This window comes from Symphalangus syndactylus, chromosome 1 (genome assembly GCF_028878055.3).
Source record: "Symphalangus syndactylus isolate Jambi chromosome 1, NHGRI_mSymSyn1-v2.1_pri, whole genome shotgun sequence".
Classification (NCBI taxonomy): domain Eukaryota; kingdom Metazoa; phylum Chordata; class Mammalia; order Primates; family Hylobatidae; genus Symphalangus; species Symphalangus syndactylus.
Window position 1 is genome coordinate 153,684,996 of NC_072423.2, and position 19,726 is coordinate 153,704,721.

The 19,726-nt window shown below is 43.1% G+C and overlaps 2 protein-coding genes and 1 long non-coding RNA gene across 18 annotated transcripts in view; 2 read left to right on the forward strand and 1 right to left on the reverse strand.

Moving 5' to 3' along the window:
* MCPH1 (microcephalin 1) overlaps window positions 1–12,545 on the reverse strand; it is a 243,065-nt gene extending 230,520 nt beyond the window's left edge. For 13 of the 16 annotated variants that reach the window (XM_063637967.1, XM_055289108.2, XM_063637993.1 and 10 more), the window contains exons 1-3: window positions 11,423–11,590; window positions 8,822–8,913; window positions 2,335–2,453 (exon numbers count right to left, since the gene is read on the reverse strand). In XM_063637967.1, coding sequence (XP_063494037.1) covers window positions 2,335–2,453; window positions 8,822–8,913; window positions 11,423–11,444 — 233 coding nt within the window. In that variant the 5' untranslated portion in view covers window positions 11,445–11,590. Of the gene's footprint in view, window positions 1–2,334; window positions 2,454–8,821; window positions 8,914–11,422; window positions 11,591–12,413 lie in introns of those variants that run through there. The other 3 variants (XM_063637962.1, XM_055289090.2, XM_055289042.2) reach the window with 2 other exon arrangements.
* On the forward strand, window positions 3,911–6,284 carry LOC129487812 (large ribosomal subunit protein eL6-like). The gene has a single exon (XM_055289207.2). It carries the CDS (start codon window positions 5,375–5,377, stop codon window positions 6,239–6,241), a length of 867 nt encoding a protein of 288 aa, XP_055145182.2. The 5' UTR covers window positions 3,911–5,374; the 3' UTR covers window positions 6,242–6,284.
* LOC134736482 (uncharacterized) lies at window positions 10,740–12,544 on the forward strand. The gene is made up of 2 exons (XR_010120516.1): window positions 10,740–11,076; window positions 11,582–12,544. It is a non-coding gene; the product is annotated as an uncharacterized lncRNA (long non-coding RNA).
* Window positions 12,546–19,726: the final 7,181 nt, after the last annotated feature.

Genomic DNA, 19,726 nt, shown 5'->3' on the forward strand with positions numbered 1-19,726 from the left:
AAAAAAAGATATACAGCTAATCAGAAAAAATGAGGAGAAAATGGGGCAGAAAAGATAGATGGCCAAAAACGAATCATATGTAGAAACACAGATAACTACACATTCAACAAGTTCTGTAAAATCCAAACAAAATAAATTTAAAAAAACCTTATCGAGACACTTAAATTTCTGAAAGTGAAAGATAATGAGAAAATCTTGACAAAAGCCAGAGAAGGACACCTTACTCTTCCCCCCGCCCCCCGCTGTTGACACCCAGACTGAAGTGCAACGGCATGCGTGGTCTTGGCTTACTGCAACCTCCGTCTCCCAGGTTCAAGTGATTCTCCTGTCTCAACCTACCAAGTAGCTGGGACTACAGGCATACGCCATCACGCCAAGCTAATTTTTGTATTTTTAATAGAGATAGGGTTTCACCATATTGATCAGGCTGGTCTCAAGCTCCTAACCTCAGGTGATCCTCCCCGCTCAGCCTCCCAACATGCTGGAATTACAGGTGTGAGCCACGGCACCCGGCCTGTTCCAATTAAAAAGGAAAGATGACAACGTATACAACATGACGAAGTAGGATTTATCCTAAGACTGCAAGGTTGGTTCACCATACAAAACCCCTCAATCACATCACATTAATATAATGAAAGACAAAAATCACATGATGATCAGTCATGCAGAAAAACATGTGACAACAATATCTAACTTCCCTTAATAATAAGAAACAAACGAACAACCTGGAACAGAAGGGAACGTCCTCAGCCTGATAAAGGACATTTACACAAACCACAGTTACCAGCATATTAAATAATGAAATACTGAAACCTTTTCTACAAAGATGAGCAACAAGACAAGGATGTCCATTCTCACCACTTCTATTCAACACTGTGCTGGAGGTTCTGGCCAGAACAAATAAAAATGAAATAAAATAAAATGAAATACAATAAAATAAAAATGCAGCCAGACTAGATATGAAGAAGTAAATCTATCTCTATTTACAAAATTACACAACATTGCATATAGAAAATCCTAAGGAACCCACAAATATATTTAGAACTAATAAACAAGTTCAGCAAATTTGCAGGGTGTAAGATCAATATACAACAATCACCTGCATTTCTATACACTAACAGCTAACAACTTAAAAAAATTAAGAAAACAATTTCATTCACATGAAAATGAACAAAAACGTCAGGAATAAATTTAACCTAGGAGGTAAAAAACTTGTACACTGAAAACTAGAAAGTATCACTGAAGGAAATTTGAGACCTGAGAAAGAAACACATCCCATTTTCATGGACTGGAAGATTAAATATTATAAACACACCAACACTTCCCTAATTAGAGATTCAATACAATCCTACCAAATCCCAGCTGCCTTTTCTGTTTTTGAATAAACTGACAAGTTGATCATAAAATTCATATAGAAATGCAAGGAACCCAAACAAGACAGCCAAACCAACTTGGCAAGGAACTCACATCAAAATAGCCAAACAATCTTGACAATGAAAAACAAAGTTACAGGACTCATACCTCCCAATTTCAAAACTTGCTACAAATTTACTGTAATCAAAACTGTATGGGCCTCGCATGGTGGTTCACGCCTGTAATCCTAGCATTTTGGGAGGCCGAGGCAGGTGGATCACCTGAGGTCAGAAGTTTGAGACCAGCCTGGCCAACATGATGAAACCCTATCTCTACTAAAAATACAAAAGTTAGCCAGGCATGGTGGTGTGTGCCTGTAATCCCAGCTACTCGGGAGGCTGAAGCAGGAGAATCACTTGAGCCCAGGAGGTGAAGTTGAGATGAATCCCAGCTACTTGGGAGGCTGAGGCATAAGAAGCACTTGAGCCTAGGACGCTGAGGCGGCAGTGACCCAAGATCGAGCTACTGCACTCCAGCTATGACAGAGCAAGACTTGGACTCAAAAAAAAGGAGATACCAACCCTGTGGACACCTTCATACTGGACTTCCTGCCTCCAGAGTTGTGAGAAAGCCCTTTTCTGTTGTTCAAGCTACCCATTCTGTGGTCCTTTGTTACAGCAGCACTCGCTGACTAACACAATCTGCTTCATCACATTCCCTCTTGCTTCCTAAGTCCACCCTGCACACCCAGCTTCAGGACCTGCAGGCTCCTTTCCCCACTAGGCAGAGTTAGGTATTATAGTACGCCCATTTTTGAACTGCGGAAATTGAGGCTGGAGGATGTCAAATTACTTGGTGAGGTAAGAGGCAGAGAAAAGATGAAAATCAAACTTTATCTGGTTCTGCGATCTGTGAAAAGTATCTCCACACATTTTCAACACTAGATACTTAAGGAAAAAAAGTAAGAGAGAAACTGCTTACTTTTCAACCCAGAGCACCGAAACGAGCTTTATACCTCTCTTCTGAGCTTTGTCCCAAGTGCTCTGGTAGCCATCTTTGAAGATAACGTGAGTTACTTGTTTGTTGAAAGTTTTTGAAACCTGTAGACAAAATGCAGAAAACAAAATGTACATTACTGTTTATTCACTATTTAAGTACAACTGATCAAAAAACCTCTACCCCAGCAATTCTGTTTCTCAAAATCTGACAGAAAAACACTTGAAGGAATGCATAATGCTGCTTAAAACATATCTGTTCCAGTTAGAACGGTGAATTATACACACAAGTTCACATCTACTCCCTCTAAAAACCCTCTGAAGTGCTACTGAAAGAATAAAGAGTTGGAGCCCTGCAAGGATAAAGAGAACAGAAGAGAAAATGTGGCCATGAGAAGGCACCACATTTTTAGAAAATGGAAACAATCAGATAATAATGGACATTTCAGAAAAGCCTTCTACATCAAAAAAAAATAAAGCCAAATGAAATTCAGAGGCAACAGAGAAAACAGAACACACATTTAACCAAAATTAAAAACACTTAATATCTTAAAATACTGTATTCATGGCTGGGCATGCTGGCTCATGCCTGTAATCCCAGCACTTTGGGAGGCCGAGGCGGGTGGATCACCTGAGGTCAGGAGTTCGAGACCAGCCTAGCCAACCTGGTGAAACCCTGTTTCTACTAAAAATACAAAAATTATCCAGGCATGGTGGTGGGCACCTGTAATCTTAAATACATAAATACAAAGTAAGAATGTTGAAAATCCGTGCAGGCATTCAAAAAGTTGGAAAAATTCAGCTAATTAAAACCAAAGGAAACTGGGTGTGGTGGTTCACACCTGTAATCCCAGCACTTTGGGAGGCCGAGGCAGGTGGATCATGAGGTCAGAAATTTGAGACCAGCCTGGACAACATGACAAAACCCTGTCTCTACTAAAAATATAAAAATTAGCCAGGCGTGGTGGTTCGTGCCTGTAGTCTCAGCAACTCGGGAGGCTGAGGCAGGAGAATCACTTCAACCCAGGAGGTGGCCGTTACAGTCAGCCAAGATTATGCCACTTCACTCCAGCCTGGGTAACAGAGGAAGACTCCGTCTCAAAACAAAAAAAAGAGATACTGTATTCATGCAACATGATCAGAAGATTATTTTTTAATAGGATCCTAAGGAGCTCTTGGAAATTAAGAAAAGATGACAAAAGTAAAGAAATTTTCTACAGAAATATTAGACAATGAAGTGGAGAAAAGCTCACTGGTAGTAGAACAAAAGAACCAGAAGACGGACACAACAGGAGACAAAACGCAAGAACATCAGGAGTTCAGACCAGGAGATCCAACAGCCAATCAACAGAAGTAAAAGAAATACAAGAATACAGAAATGGAGACAATATTATTAAAGAAATAATCAAAGAAAAGTTTCTCAAACTAAAGGATATGCATTCTAGATCAAAAAAATCCCCCACAAAGGCCCAGCACAAGAATGAAAACAGCACTACACCAAGCTTATCACAGAATTCCAGCATGGTTGGCAAAAGGGAAAAATATTAAAAGAGTGGGTAATAAACTTGAAGAGGATGGAGACACATCACATGCAAACAATGATAAGTGACAAGTGAACCAGTCTTATCAACAGCAGTCTGGAAGTGAGAAAACAATGGGAAATACCTTCAAGGAAAAATAATATTTGTGCTAGCATTTTACAGTCAGCTAAAATAGTAGTCAAAGGTAACAGTATAAAAAGGTATGCTCAGACACTCATGGTGTCAAAAATTTTCCCATTTATGTATCCTTTCCAGAAGCACAACTCATCTGCATAATTTTTATAGCATTCAATTATACTGAAGTAATATATGTAGACTGCTGGGAAATATGAAGGCAAATACCAAAAGAAACAGATGATTTGAAAGTAGCTGTCTTTGAAAAATGGAAAAGGAAATGTACCGCAAAGGGTTACTGGTTTCTCTTTGTTTTCATTGTGAATTTCATGGCACTGCCCATTAGTCTGTTTAAACAATAAATACGTATTCCTTTTATAACCCTCTCTCTCTATCTCCACAGCCCTACCAAGGCCATGGGAGCTATCAAGGCAATTAAGAATTACCGGACTGAGATTCTAGATTAAGACTGACACCTAGAGAGATGAGTCTAGCATTGGAGGCCATTTTCCCACAAGGCTTTTATCAAATTTAGCAAACACTAAACAGGACAAAAATTGAGAAGCCTCAAAGAGAGAAGGGGGTCTGATAAAACCCCTACACTTTGTGCTGAGACTCAAAGCGCTGCATCCAGATTAAGGGAGAATCAGAAGTCATAATGACCCTCACAGGCCTGTAGTCTCGTTTTAAATCATCTCAAATCCTGAAATTGGCTTAAGACAATCCCAGATTATGAGTACTACAAATACCCAAATCTGTTACGATGTTAACAACTGTTGAATCTGTATTCACTATTGTTTCATCTTTCTGTTTGCCAAGTTTTGAAATAAAAGGTGAAACCAAAAAGATCTAAAAGATCTATGATCTTAATGCTACCTTCAAACTACCTTGTCAACTCACTCGTCTAACGGCTTTTTTCTCATTCACAATAACTCGTCCTCATCCCAAGTAAATGCTAGGCATGAGAACATGCAGACTCCCTCAGGTTCCTACATTCCAGTGTATCACAGTGGGCACATCTCCCCTCCTGCAGTGCAGGCCCTGCTCCTATATTCGGATTCCTCTCCACTGACCTCTTACTCAAGGCAGGCATTAGGGAGGTCAAACAAGGCTCTTAGGGTAAAAAATTTAGTAGCACCCACTCTTTGCCTGGTGGTGCCTCTTATGTTTTAACCCACAGCAGCTCTCTTGCTCCACCCTAATCTAGCCCTACCTTCGATCATCTTTTCTCCCATTTTTAATGGATCTCTTTCACTCAGACTATCAGTCAGCCCCTCCCAAATGCCAGAAAAGGACATAAACAGACTTTGTTCATAGCTAAACTCCCTATAAGAGTACATTAGTTCTCCCTGCTCTTTCCCATCTTGCAAGATGGCGGGTGAAAAAGTTGAGAAGCCAGATACTAAAGAGAAGAAACCCGAAGCCAAGAAGGCTGATGCTAGTGGCAAGGTGAAAAAGGGTAACCTCAAGGCTAAAAAGCCCAAGAAGGGGAAGCCCCATTGCAGCCGCAACCCTGTCCTTGTCAGAGGAATTGGCAGGTATTCCCGATCTGCCATGTATTCCAGAAAGGCCATGTACAAGAGGAAGTACTCAGCCGCTAAATCCAAGGTTGAAAAGAAAAAGAAAGAGAAGGTTCTTGCAACTGTTACAAAACCAGTTGGTGGTGACAAGAACGGTGGTACCCGGATGGTTAAACTTCGCAAAATGCCTAGATATTATCCTACTGAAGATGTGCCTCGAAAGCTGTTGAGCCACGGCAAAAAACCCTTCAGTCAGCACGTGAGAAAACTGCGAGCCAGCATTACCCCTGGGACCATTCTGATCATCCTTACTGGACGCCACAGGGGCAAGAGGGTGGTTTTCCTGAAGCAGCTGGCTAGTGGCTTGTTACTTGTAACTGGACCTCTGGTCCTCAATCGAGTTCCTCTACGAAGAACACACCAGAAATTTGTCATTGCCACCTCAACCAAAATCGATATCAGCAATGTACAAATCCCAAAACATCTTACTGATGCTTACTTCAAGAAGAAGAAGCTGCAGAAGCCCAGACACCAGGAAGGTGAGATCTTCGACACAGAAAAAGAGAAATACGAGATTACGGAGCAGCGCAAGATTGATCAGAAAGCTGTGGACTCACAAATTTTACCAAAAATCAAAGCTATTCCTCAGCTCCAGGGCTACCTGCGATCTGTGTTTGCCCTGACAAATGGAATTTATCCTCACAAATTGGTGTTCTGAATATCTTAAGAATCTAATTAAATAGCTGACTACAAAAAAAAAAAAACAACAAAAAAAACAGTACATTAGTTCTCCCTTATCCACGGGGGTTAAGCTCTAAGACACGCCCGCGTCCCGCCCCCCACCCCTCCCAGGGGATGCCTGAATCCTGAGCTAGTACTGAAAGGGTTATATAATGTTTTTTCCTATACATACATATACAATGAAGTTTTATTTACAAATTAGGCACAGATTAACAATGATAACAAAATAGGGTAATTGTAACAATGTATTACAAAAAAATCATCACGCACTGTGGCTGTAACTTTTGCAGTTTGCTGTGACTGCAACACTAGCATAGTTCTTCTTCATAATTTCAAGATTAGAAGATTTGTTCTCACTGTAGATCTTAGCAACTTCAGCATACAATTTTTTTCCTTTCCTTAAAGTGGAGAACTTTCACCTTTTCACTTAAAGCACCTTAAGGCTTTTCTGGCATATCTGAATTGCCAGCATCACCACTCTTACACTTTAAGGCTGAAAATTAGGTCTGCCGAATTTAACCTGTCTTGCTTGCTTTTGGTCACTTGCTTTTTGTTATTTATTTATTCATATATAGCTGCAAGTCATGCTGCTAAATGCTGTAACAACCTTCACTGGCTTCTTTATAAGATAACATTTCTGGTGGATATGTCACCATGGTAACAGTTGCTTAAGTTACTTTTCAGGAACTTGGGGCAGCACCTGTACAGTTCAAACAGGCTGCAACGACCAACTCTTCAACCAGGCCTGTGCAAATGCCCAAGAAGTGACCTTTTGACATCAGGCCACAATCTTCACCATCGCATCCTACTAGTGCCTGTTTTTTTTGGCTTTTGGAGACAGAGTCTTACTCCGTCACCCAGGCTGGAGTGCAGTGGTGCAATCTCGGCTCAATGCAACCTCCGCCTCCCAGGTTCAAAGAATTCTCCTGCCTCAGCCTCCCAAATCGCTGAGACTACAGGTGTGGGCCACCACAGCTGGCTATTTTTTTTGTATTTTTAGTAGAGATGGGGTTTCACTATGTTGGCCAGGCTGGTCTCGAACTCCTGACCTCAGGTGATCCGCCCGCCTCAGCCTCCTAATAATGCTTGTTTTCTAAACATGCATTCCATGAACCCCAACTGTGCTTGTGCAGATTATGTACTTCATTTTTCCCCACAGCTTAGATCACCCCACTTCCCTAACTGATAAATATCCCTAAACATTATCTTTGGGAATGAAGATTTGAGTACTCTTCTGCCTCCTAGCTGGGCTTCCCCATGAATCAATCTTTTCCCTTTTGTAAAACCCATCATCACAGTGATTGGTATAGGGTGTGTGGGCAAAAGATACCTATTTGGTATCAAGGACATTACTAAGTCAAATAAAGCCTACTTGAACACAAGCACTATGTGACAGTAAATCTGATAACAGAGATGGCTATACTAAGAAACCCTGAATGAGGCAAACTGTTTGCTATCTCCATTTCCTCGTATCTCAATGATTCCTGCCCATTTCACTGAAAACTGCACTAAGTTCAGCAATGACCTGACAGTGATCAAATCCAAAGTACATTTGCCCATTCTATCTTTCTTGAACTCTCTGTAGTTTTTAAAAATTCTATCTTTAAAATTACTCCCTCCTAGATCTGAAAGGCAATTAAAAAATTACTCCTGGCCAGGCTCGGTGGCTCACGCCTGTAATCCTAACACTTTGGGAGGCCCAGCTGGGCAGATCACGAGATCAGGAGATTGAGACCATCCTGGCCAACATGGGGAAACCCTGTCTTTACTAAAAATACAAAAAAAAATTAGCTAGGCATGGTGGCACGTGCCTTTACTCCCAGATACTTGGAAGGCTGAGGCAGGAGAACAGCTTGAACCCAGGAGGCAGAGGTTGCAGTAAGCCGAGATTGCGTCACTGCACTCCAGCCTGGCGAAACAGCGAGACTCCGTCTCAAAAAAAAAAAAAAAAATTACTCCCTCCTTTGACTTCCACACTTGCTTTACTCCTTCTCCTGGCATTCTTCTCTCCCACTGTCACTGGGTCCCTGCTCCCATCACCTGTCCTTGAATGCTGAACAACGCTCCTCCGTCACCACTCTTCATCCTAACCATGCCCGACATGGGATGACGTCCACACCTGTGACTTCACATGACCCCTATGGTCCTGACCCCCCAAATCATCATCTCGAGCCTTGAACACTCCAAGTTCCAGACTTGTATATACAAATGTCTAACAGATATTTTCAATATGCCCAAATTTACAACTTTCCCTTAGAAACCTGTTCCTTTTCCTGTATTCCTCACTTTGCTTAACAGCACTATGCATCCAAGTAACCAGTGTAAGAATCCAGCATTTCATCCTAGGTTCCTCCTGCTCACTCAGTGCCCACAGGCCCAACTGTTCTGTAAGTCCTACTGTTCTAAATTCTTCACACTTTGGCTCTTTTTTGTCCGACCACTTTCTATTGCTTCATCCATATTCTTAGTAATAACTCCCAAAATAACAAAATGCAAATGTAACTTTTTACCTATCAGAAGACTATCATATGAATCAACAGCAAAATAAATGTCTTACCTTTGCCCCCATATCCACAAGCTGCGTTGTAAATGTCTTTGAATAATTTTCTGTTCCATTGGATGACCACACTTCAACATAGGCCACTACATCTGAAAACAAGACATGAACATGAAATATACATTTGAAATTCCAGCATCCCCTGCCCAATAGATTTTGTTCTATTTATATTTAAGAGTAAACTGAGGCCGGCACGGTGGCTCACGCCTGTAATCCCAGCACTTTCGGAGGTGGAGGCGGATGGATCCACGAAGTCAGGGGTTTGAGACCAGCCAGGCCAACACGATGAAAACCCGTCTCTACTAAAAGATACAAAAAATTAGCAGGGCATGGTGGCGGGCACCTGTAATCCTAGCTACTGGGAGGCTGAGGCAGGAGAATCGCTTGAACCCGGGAGGTGGAGGTTGCAGTGAGCCGAGATTGCACCATTGCATTTTTTTTGACTCTGTCTCAAAAAAAAAAGAATAAACCAAAAATTTATTCTACTGGCCAGGTGTGGTGGCTCATGCTGTAATTCCAGCACTCTGGAAGGCCAAGGCAGTGAGATCACTTGGGGGCAGGAGTTTCAGACCAGCCTGGGCAACATAGTGAAACCCTGTCTCTACAAAATTTTTTTTTTTTTTTTAATTAGCCAGGAATGGTGTCAAGCGGCTGTAGTCCCAGCTACTGGGTGGGAAATTGGGGTGGGGAGGGTGGAGAAGCTGAGGTGGGAGAATCCCTCGAGCCCAGGAGGTAGAAGCTGAGTTATGATCGCACCATTGCACTCCAGCCTGGGCAACAGAGCAAGACCTTGCCTCAAAAATAAGAAAAGTAAATTAAGTTTCTTCTGCTGGCTGAGTAAAGTAGCTCATAAGTGTAATCCCAGCACTTTGGAAGGTGGAGGCGGGAGGATTGCTTGAGGCTAGGAATTCAAGACCAGCCTAGGCAACACAGTGAGACCCCGGCTCTACAAAAAAATAATAAATTAGAAAATAAAAATAAAAATAACTGGGCATAGTAGTGCCTGTAGTCCCAAGTTACTCAGGAAGCTGAAGCAGAATTGCTTGAGCTATTATGTGATCGCGTCACTGCACTCCAACCTGGGCGACAGAGTAAGACTCTATCTCATAAATAAATTTCTACTAAAAGCCTATTCAAAATAGCTTCAGTGGAATTTATTAAAATTTTGAGCAAAGAACAACTGTACCCATACATGACAGTTTACATTCCTAAAATTAGATGCTTTCCCCAAATTCTTAGCTTTAATTTTTCTAGTGCAGAAGCCTGTTTTCTGTAAAGGGACAGACGGTGAATATTTTAGGCTTTGTGGCCAATACGGTATGTGTCACAACTACTCAACTTCATGGTTGCGGCACAAACATAACCATAGGTAATATATTAACGGGCCAGCCTGTGTTCCAACAAAACTTTATGGAGAAGGAAATGTAAATGTGATATACTTTTTCACTTGTCCTTCTTTTTTTTTTTAAATCACTTAAAAATGTAAAAGACATTCTTAGCTTGTAGACCCTACAAAAACAGGCAGCAGGCTAGATATGGCCTGGGGGGCACAGTCTGTGGACCCCTGTTTTAGTGGATATCCTCAAAACCTGATGTTTAAAAGAATTTTCCAGGTGTGCCATTGGTCAATGATTGCGCGTAACGCTAAAGGAAAACCAGGCTAATTTAACAAAATACTAACACTAGAAAACAAGCCACATCTGATTAGTTTGTATAAAGCCTCTAGTCTTTTCTTTTGGCTATGAGGTGTTGACTCCAGGCCCCACAATACAGGCCTCTTTTTTCCCACGGTCAAACTCTACAAGACATGTGTCCGCTATTCCCCTCTCCTGGGCTCTTCCAGGTGCACAGAGGGCGGGACTGGGTGCGGTATCATATACTGGTAAGGGCAGCAGCTCCGGTCTAAGGTCCTATCAGCACTGACTAGCCACACACAGGAGGAGAGGCACCTAAACTCCAATGCCTTAGTTTCCGCCTGTAAAATGATGTAGAGAGTTGATAGAGCGGTTAAAAAATCAGACAATACCATACTAGCCTAAGCACAGCGCCTGGCACACAAAGACTCCGCAGTAAAAGGCGGCTCCTATTATTGGAACAATTAGCATAGAAACTCAACTGCTGCCCCTCCAGGTGGGCCTCAGAGGGGGTCGAACAGGACCAGACCCAGGAGGGCCGCACACCAACTTACGGAGGGCTGGACTCTGCGTGCCTGTGAGCCCCGGATCCAGGGACTAAGGCAGGAGGGGTGAGAGCAGGTAGGGGGAAGGCGGGATTTGGGGGACAAGCAGAATGGGGGAGGGAGACGCAGCACGGGGGAGGAAGCAGGCAGTCGGGGGCTTGCGGGGACAGGGAGCACTGGAGAGGAAACAGGCAGCCGGGGGTTTTGGGGGCACAGGCAGCGGGGGAGAGAGCAGGCAGCAGGGGGTTTTGGTGGGACAGGCAGCGGGGGAGGAAGGAGGCGGCAGGGGGTCTGGGGGAGACGGGCAGCGAGAGAGGGGCGAGCGGGGCTCCTCCCACGGGACCCCCCGAGTGCTCCCGCGACCAGGGGTGCCGGTCCTCAAACTCCGCCGCTGCTGGAGCAGGGAGCAGGAAGTCCCTCACCTTTCAGGATGGGGGCCGCCATGACAGACGGCGGGATCCGGCCAGCTGGACTGCGCGGTGCTTGCGAGCCTGGCGGCGCGAGCTGGCACTGGGCATGCGCGGGGAGAGCGCGCGCCTTCACCGCGCTCCGCTGATTCCGCGTTTCCGGGATTTCTCTAGGTGAAGCGGAAGACTGGAGGAAGCTGAGTCACCGGGGAGAGGGCCCGATTCCGCCTCGCCGCGCCTCTGGTTGCCGGGCCTTGGGTTTTTTTCTCCTCCTGGGAGTAACAAGGACGACGGCTCCTAACCCTTGAATTAGCCTTCTGTTTCCATTAGTGACTTTGAAGCTACCCGGCGCCTCATCTGGGCTCCCTTGAGCTGAGGATCAGGAAGGGGAGGGACACAGTCCTTGCCTCGCGGGCGCGGCGAGACCCCGCGGAGGGATTCGTGCGGACTTTGGGCACCGTTATGCCCCCAAGCCCGACACCACCTGGGGCTGGCTTGCCACGTTACTGTTCGGGGCCCGACCCACCGCCCTGCTTGCTCCGGGGACCCGGACCTCCGGTCCCGGAGATTGGGGACCCCGAGAGCTCAGACCCCACGGAGGTGACCATGAGACATCAGACCCCACGTGGGGACCCCGAGGCTTCAGACCCCCACAGGAGGACACCAAGACCTCAGACCCCACAGGGTGACCCTGAGATCTCAGACCCCTGCAGGAGGACCTCGATACCTTAGATCCCCAGTAAGGGAGTGAATGAGACTTAGGATCCCTGAGGCAGCACATCCCTGTGGGGGCATCCCAGGACTCAGGTCACCGCGGGGTGAACCCAAACCTCACATTCAGGCAGTCCCCAGGCCGCCGATCGGCCGGACACTACCCACTATCTCGGCCACCCCCTTGGAGCTCAAAGGCTTGGCCCTCCAGCTGCTCCGCCCTGCCGGCTCCCAGGCTCAAACCTCCCGCCCGCGGATCCCCGCCCCGGAAGCAACCAGATGCGCCGGAGGTTACCTGACTAGTCCAAGGTGATACAGCTGGTAACTGATGGAGATGTTGATACTGAAATTCATGTACTTTTAGTTATTTCTATTGAATCTAGATGTAGAATACATGTACAAGAATATCAACTACCGTCTACTCAAGTCTGTGTTTCATCTGTTTATTCATTCACTCTCAGCTCATAATAGGATCCAGTGAGCCCTCTGTGGTTCTGAAGAATTGCCTTGAGTATATGCATCCTCAAAAAACCCACTTCCTAGGCTCAGTCTTTGATCAATATTTATCATTATCACAAGTTATTGCTCTAATAAACTCGTCTGGAAATAGGGTGTTATGGTTTACTTGGGAGTGTGAGTTCAGGTCATCATTGAAGACTCACGTACTTTTACTGAGAAAGTGACATTGATCTCTGTAGATTTAGAATTAAATGATATGATGAAGTATATAAACCAATTACTTTTGGTCAAGGTGGTAAAAAAAAGTTTAGTATTTGATAGATTCTTCAGCTCCATGATCACAAATATTTTCTCCTAGGATTTCTTCTAGAAATATTACTGTTTTAGGTTGTATGTTAGGTCTAGGATCTACTTTTTTTGTTGTTTTTTTCCCCAGGCAGAGTCTCATTCCGTTGCCCAGGCTGGAATACAGTGGTGTGATCACAGCTCACTGCACCCTGAACCTCCTGGGCTCAAAGGATAAGATCTACTTTTAATTAATTTTTGCATACAGTATGGGATAGGGACCAAAGTTCATTTTTTTTGCATGTGTACATATCCAAATGTTGCAGTATCATTTGTTAAAAACTTATTTTTGTCTCTACTGCATTTCCTTTGTGCTTACCTCACAATCTGTGTCGCACATGTATGTGTTTCGTTTTAGGCTTCCTATTCTGTTCCATTGAGCTATTTCCCTTTTTGCCGCCAGCACCATGCTGTTTTGATTATTGTAGCTATATAAATATGTGATGAAATCACGTAGTTTATGTCCTACAACTTTTTTTTTATTTTTCAAGGTTATTTTGTGTCTTCTAGATTCTTCAGATTTCCTTGTAAATCTTAGAGTCGACTTGTCATTTTGCACAAAAAAAGACTGCTGGGATTTTGACTGAGATTGTGTTGACTCTGCAGATCAATTTGAGGAAAATTGACATTTTAACCATATTGAATCTTCTGACCCATTAACATTTAGGTCTTTTAAAATTTCTCTGGCCGGACGCGGTGGCTCACGCCTGTAATCCCAACACTTTGGGAGGCCAAGGCGGACGGATCACGAGGTCCGGAGATCAACACCATCCTGGTTAACACAGTGAAACCCCGTCTCTACTAAAAATACAAAAAATTAGCCGGGCGTGGTGGAATGTGCCTGTAGCCCCAGCTACTTGGAAGGCTGAGGCAGGAGAATGGCGTGAACCCGGGAGGCAGAGCTTGCAGTGAGCAGAGATCTTGCCACTGCACTCCACCTGGGGCAACAGACTGAGACTCCATCTTAAAAAAAAAAAAAAAAAAAAAAAAAACTCGTAAAACTTTTGTTAGATTTTAACCTAAGTATTTTTTTTATTTTTGTTTGTTTGTTTGTTTGTTTTGAGACAGGATCTCACTCTGTCACGCAGGCTGGAGTGCAATGGTGTGATCATGGCTCAACGTGAAGCCTCGACCCTCCTGGGCTCCAGCTATCCTCCCGCCTGAAACTCCTGGGTAGCTGGGACTACAAGTGCACACGACCATGCCCAGTTAATTTTTTGAATTCTTTGTAGAGGCGGGGGTCCCACTATGTTGCCCAGGCTGGTCTCGAACTCCTGGGCCCAAGGAATCCTCCCACCTCAGCTTCCCAAAGTGTAGGGATTACAGGCATGAGCCACTGTGCAAGGTCTTGTGTTTTTTGATAATATTGTAAATGGTGATTTTTCTCATTTTTGTTTCTAATTGTTGCTAATATATGGCAATATAGTTGATATCTGCAATTGATCTTATGTCCTGAAAACTTGCTAAATCTGCTTAATAATTTTTTGTACGTTCAAAGTGATGGTCTACAGGTAGTCATATTGTCTGTGTTGGAAGGAAAGCTTTTCCTCGTTCAATGTGGGTCCTCTGTTTGAGGACCTGCAAATTAACTGATAACAATAGGTTAACAGGAGAAAAGACAAGGTTTAGAGTAACTCACTAAATAGAAATAAAAGTTTATAGATCCACTTAACAAAATGTGTTGGGAGATTTTGGAGTTTCAGTAGGAAGTTGTGGAAGGTTCTTTTGGGCTTTTGCATGCCTATGAGAATGGGCAATCTGTCTCTACAGGGGTGGAATTCACAGGAAACTTCCTCAGAGGGAGGCCAATGGCAGCTGTATTTTCTGGAGGCTCTGCTTTAGTGAAATATAGGGAAGTTCAAATAAAATTTCTTGCTGTGTCTTTCTTAGGTCAAATATTTTCACAGTAAAATAATCTTTATACCAACTTTTAGGGCCTGAATGGTCCACACATTTCTCCATCTGAAACTTCCCCAGAAATTTCATTTAAAAAAAAAAGAAGCTAAGTTGATTACTGTGGGGAGACGATTTGAGTTAGAAATTGTAAGAGGAGAGATCTGCAAAAGGGGGAAAAACATAGATTAGAACAAGGAAACAAAAACAATAATTAATGTTCAGAGCAGACGGTAAACCCAGCCTAGAGGGCAAGCCAGTTATGAAATTTTCTAGATCTTGGGCTCCAGCCATCTTTAGTGAAGATGGTAGTGGTAGGTAGTGTCACCATCATGGTTATTTCCTGGAGCACAGTCTGGAAGATGCAGGTGTTCTGGGGAAATATTTGAAAGACCCAAGTGTTGTGATAAGTCTTTTGAAGTTTCTATCTAGCCATCCAGCTTCAGCTTGCAAGGCTTTGAGAAGGAAGCAGTTTTAGTTATCAGTGACATCAACTCAGTAGAGTGGGAGGAAAATTGGAAATACTCATTACTGACAAAATGTGTAAGATAGCAGGATCCAGGTTTTCTTTTTTTGGTTTTTGTTTGTTTGTTTGTTTTTGAGACAGAGTTTCACTCTTGTTGCCCAGGCTGGAGTGCAGTGGTACAATCTCAGCTCACTGCAACCTCTGCCTCCCGGATTCAAGTGATTCTCCTGCCTCAGCCTCCCAAGTAGCTGGGATTATGGGCTAATTTTGTGTTTGTAGTACAGATGGGGTTTCTCCATGTTGGTCAGGCTGGTCTTGAACTCCTGACCTCGGGTGATTCCCTGGCCTGGGCCTCCCAAAGTGCTGGGATTACGGGCGTGAGCCACCATGCCTGGCCGGCAGGATCCAGCTTTTAAAAAGGTAAAAAAATTGCTCAAAGACAATGAACAAGACTAGAGTCTGATAACTCACAAAAGATAAAATTTCTCTGTATAATTACGACCACTGAGATCAAAGATAAGGTAAGATTACTCTTGTTTACAAAATGAGTCTTGTCTTGTTTAATTTGGCCTGATCATTTACATAAGTCCAGCAAGAATGATAATTCACCACAAGAGCCTTTTTAAGTTTGCTTGGCTGGAACTTTTATAAGGAATCTCAGATTAGACTTCTAAGACTACACCTACACAGCCAGGTGTGGTGGCTCACGCCTGTAATCCCAGCACTTTGGGAGGCGGAGGCGGGCGGATCACAAGATCAGGAGTTCGAGACCATCCTGCCTAACCCAGAGAAACCCCGTCTTTACTAAAAATACAAAAAAATTAGCCAGGCGTGGTGGCGGGTGTCTGTAGTCCCATCTACTTGAGAAGCTGAGGCACGAGAATGGCATGAACCCGGGCAGTGGAGCTTGCAGTGAACCGAGATTGTGCCACTGCACTCCAGCCTGGGCGACAGAGCGAGACTCCATCTCAAAAAAAAAAGACTACACCTACACTATCTGTAGTTTCAGACAGAGAAATGTGGGGATGCATTCAGACCCTAAAACTTTTGCTCTTCTTGAGGTTTCCAAAACATCTTAAGGCCCTGGGCCTGCCACTAAGTGACCCATCTTAATCACCTGTAAGCCTGGAACCCTGTAAGTCAGGTAAGGCACCAGGTCAATTATTTCAAGGGAGCTTTGTAAGCACTGGCTCCATCAAGTCAACCTTAGTTTCTTAAAAATGTCTGGTCACATCTAATTCTATGCACATCAGTCTCAAATATGACATTCCAGTCAAAGTCTTGGTAATATAATAAATCTTTCCAAGTAATGTCCTTTTTTAAGGAGAACAGATTCTTCTTGAATTTATGCAAACAACTATGTTGCCATGAGGATAGGAATATTCAATAAGAATTGACAAATTTTAGAGGAAGCAGGAGGGAGAAAAAGATAAATTTTTCATTTCTACTTATGAAAGTTTATTAAATTGTTATCAGTTATGGATAGCTTAAGAGAAAAGAGAAATCCAAGGATGTATCACAACAGTTTGGGCTTTTCAATTATTTCCCCAGAACACTGGCATATTCCAGGCTGTGCTGCAGAAAATAACCATGACTCCAACACTACCACTACTATCCTCACTAAAGACGGACACCACATCTAGTAAACCTCATGACTGGCTTGCCCTCTGGACTTAAAAACTGGGTTTATATTCTGCTCTGAACGTTAATTATTGTTTTTATTTTGCTTCCTTGTTCTCAACTATGTTTTTTTCCTTATATTCAGGACATAGAACATTCAAGAACCAGCAATGTTTCAAACAAAGGCCATTTAAAAAATCATAACCATTGTTTATCGGTCACCTCAGTTCCATATGATTAATTCTGGTCTTGCTTGATCTTGGATTAGCAGTGTCATGAACCCATCAGCTTTTCAACTAGAGTTCTAGAAATCCTTCCTATGTGGAGTGGTATGAGATTAAAGTTATTTAAGCAATGTCATCAGAACCCTGTACCCCACAGTACTGTTATAGGCCTTTCCATGGGTCTTAGAGACACAGTCCTTTTTGTTGAAGATGAAGTATTCTGGCTAATAACTGATCGCAAGAGCTTTCAGGAAAGTATCAGAGTAAAATAATAACTGTGAATGACAAAAAGCCTAAAATGGCCATGGTAAAGATCGGATGATGGTTTATTTTAATTCAATTAATAAGGAAAATCAGTTTTTTGTGGCATACATTTAAAATCATAACTGGAATTATGACTGACAATATTATACCAGGACATATTATGGTTATCAAGCTCATTGACAAATTTCTGGGAACTTCGTTCAGTTTCTGATATAATAACATTTATCCATGCAAAATACCACCTAAGGGAGGTTAAGTATCTTTTCTTGACAGTGAGTGCCTCCCATGCAATTTAACATATTGAATAAACCTAATTAGTTTAACGTCTCTCTTTTTACGAAATGAGAGAACAAATATTTTGAGATTTTCTAGGGGCCTTTGGAAAATCTCAAAGTCAGTTCAAAGTTAAAAAAATTTCGTTTAGAATTTCATTTGGGGAAGTTGTCAAAAATGCCAAAAGCCTTGAACACTTGATTAAATAGGATCACAGGTCACTGTGAAACAACACTTAATTATCCATTTAATTAAAGTGACAGTAAAAATAGCCATAGGAGATTGTATGATTGTAAGAAAAAAATAGCTTTCTTTTTAAGGCGACAAGATTTAGTTCTCTTAAATAATCAAAGACATGATAAAGCACCAGAAATTATTCTAATAAAACACACACAGTCACTGATTTCTAGGTGGTATTAATGAAAAAAATATTGTTAAAGTTGTTGAAACAGTAAAGACTTTTTTTTTTGATTTAAGACAGGAGTTTTATTATTACTCAAATCAGTCTCCCCAAGGAGCATCCAGGGATCAGAGTTTTGAAGGATAACTTGGTGGGCCAGCGGCAGCCAGTGAGTCAAGAGTGCTGATTGGTCGGGTTGGAAATGAAATAATAGGGAGTCAAAGCAGTCTTCCTGTGCTGAGTCAGTTCCTGGGTGGTGGCCACAAGATCAGATGAGCCAGTTTATCCATCTGGGTAGTGCCAGCTGATCCATCAAGTGCAGGGTCTGCAAAATATCTCAAGCACTGATTTTAGGAACAGTTTAGGGAGGCTCAGAATCTTGTAACCTCCAACTGCATGACTCCTAAACCATAATTTCTAATCTTGTGGCTAATCTATGAGTCCTACAAAGGCAGTCTAGTCGCTAGGCAAGAAGGAGGTTTGTTTTGGGAAAGGACGGTTATTCTCTTGGTTGTAAACTATAAACACTAAGCTAAGTTCCTCCCAAAGTTAGTTCAGCCTATGCTTGGGAATGAACAAGCACAGCTTGGAGGTTAGAAGCAAGATGGAGTTGGTTAGATCAGATCTCCTTCACTGTCCCAGTTACCATTTTGCAGTGGCGGTTTCAATCCCTCCCTTTGGTTTGTTTGTTTGTTTTTGGTGCGATTTCGGCTCACTACAACCTCCACCTCCTGGGTTCAATCAATTCTCCTGCCTCAGCCTCCCGAGTAGCTTTGACTACAGGCATGCGTCACCATGCCTGGCTAATTTGTTGTATTTTTAGTAGAGACGGGGTTTCACCATGTTGGCCAGGCTGGTCTCGAACTCCTGACCTCAAGTGATCCACCTGTCTTGGCCTCCCAAAATGTTGGGATTATAACCATGAGCCACGGCTCCCAGCCTCCCTTTGGATTTTATAACACCTTAATCTTAAGGTGTTGGCTAATGAAGATTGAAAAAGGGCAAAGGCTGCTGTAACTTATTCCTGCTGATCAGAGTCATAGTAGGGGTAGGTGTTGACCCCAAAGTGAGAGAAGTGGAACCGCTTTGTAACTGTGTGAGCGTACTCATACAGGCCTGGCTGGGGTTCCAAGGCTTGCATGGCAAAGGCATTAGTATTAACATCTATAGTTTTAGTACTGCATTTGAGGGAACAGTGACTATCAGGTCGATAATGAATACTAGCGTGAGGAGTGCAATTCCCAGTTTCAAAAGTAAAGATTTGAAAGCATTAGTTTGGGGACTTACAGCCCACAAAGAATTTAGGATTTAGTCCAACTAAAGAAAAAATTCAAGAACAGCTAACAACAGGTGTACTATAAGTTTGGTTTTTTTTTTTTTTAGATGGAGCGTCACTCTGTTGCCAGGCTGAAGTGTAGTGGCGAGATCTGGGCTCACTGCAACCTCCACCTCACGGGTTCAAGCAATTCTCCTGCTTCAGTCTCCCGAGTAGCTGGGACTACAGGTGCACACCACCATGCCCAGCTAATTTTTGTATGTTTAGTAGAGATGGGAGTTCTCCATGTTGGCCAGGATGGTATCAATCTCTTGACCTCGTGATCCAACTGCCTCGGCCTTCCAAAGTGCTGGGATTACAGGCGTGAGCCACCACGCCCAGCCTATAA

Bases quoted from the DNA above. Each gene is read 5' to 3' on its own strand.
- LOC129487812 (XM_055289207.2), top strand. From the start codon at position 5,375: ATGGCGGGTGAAAAAGTTGAGAAGCCAGATACTAAAGAGAAGAAACCC.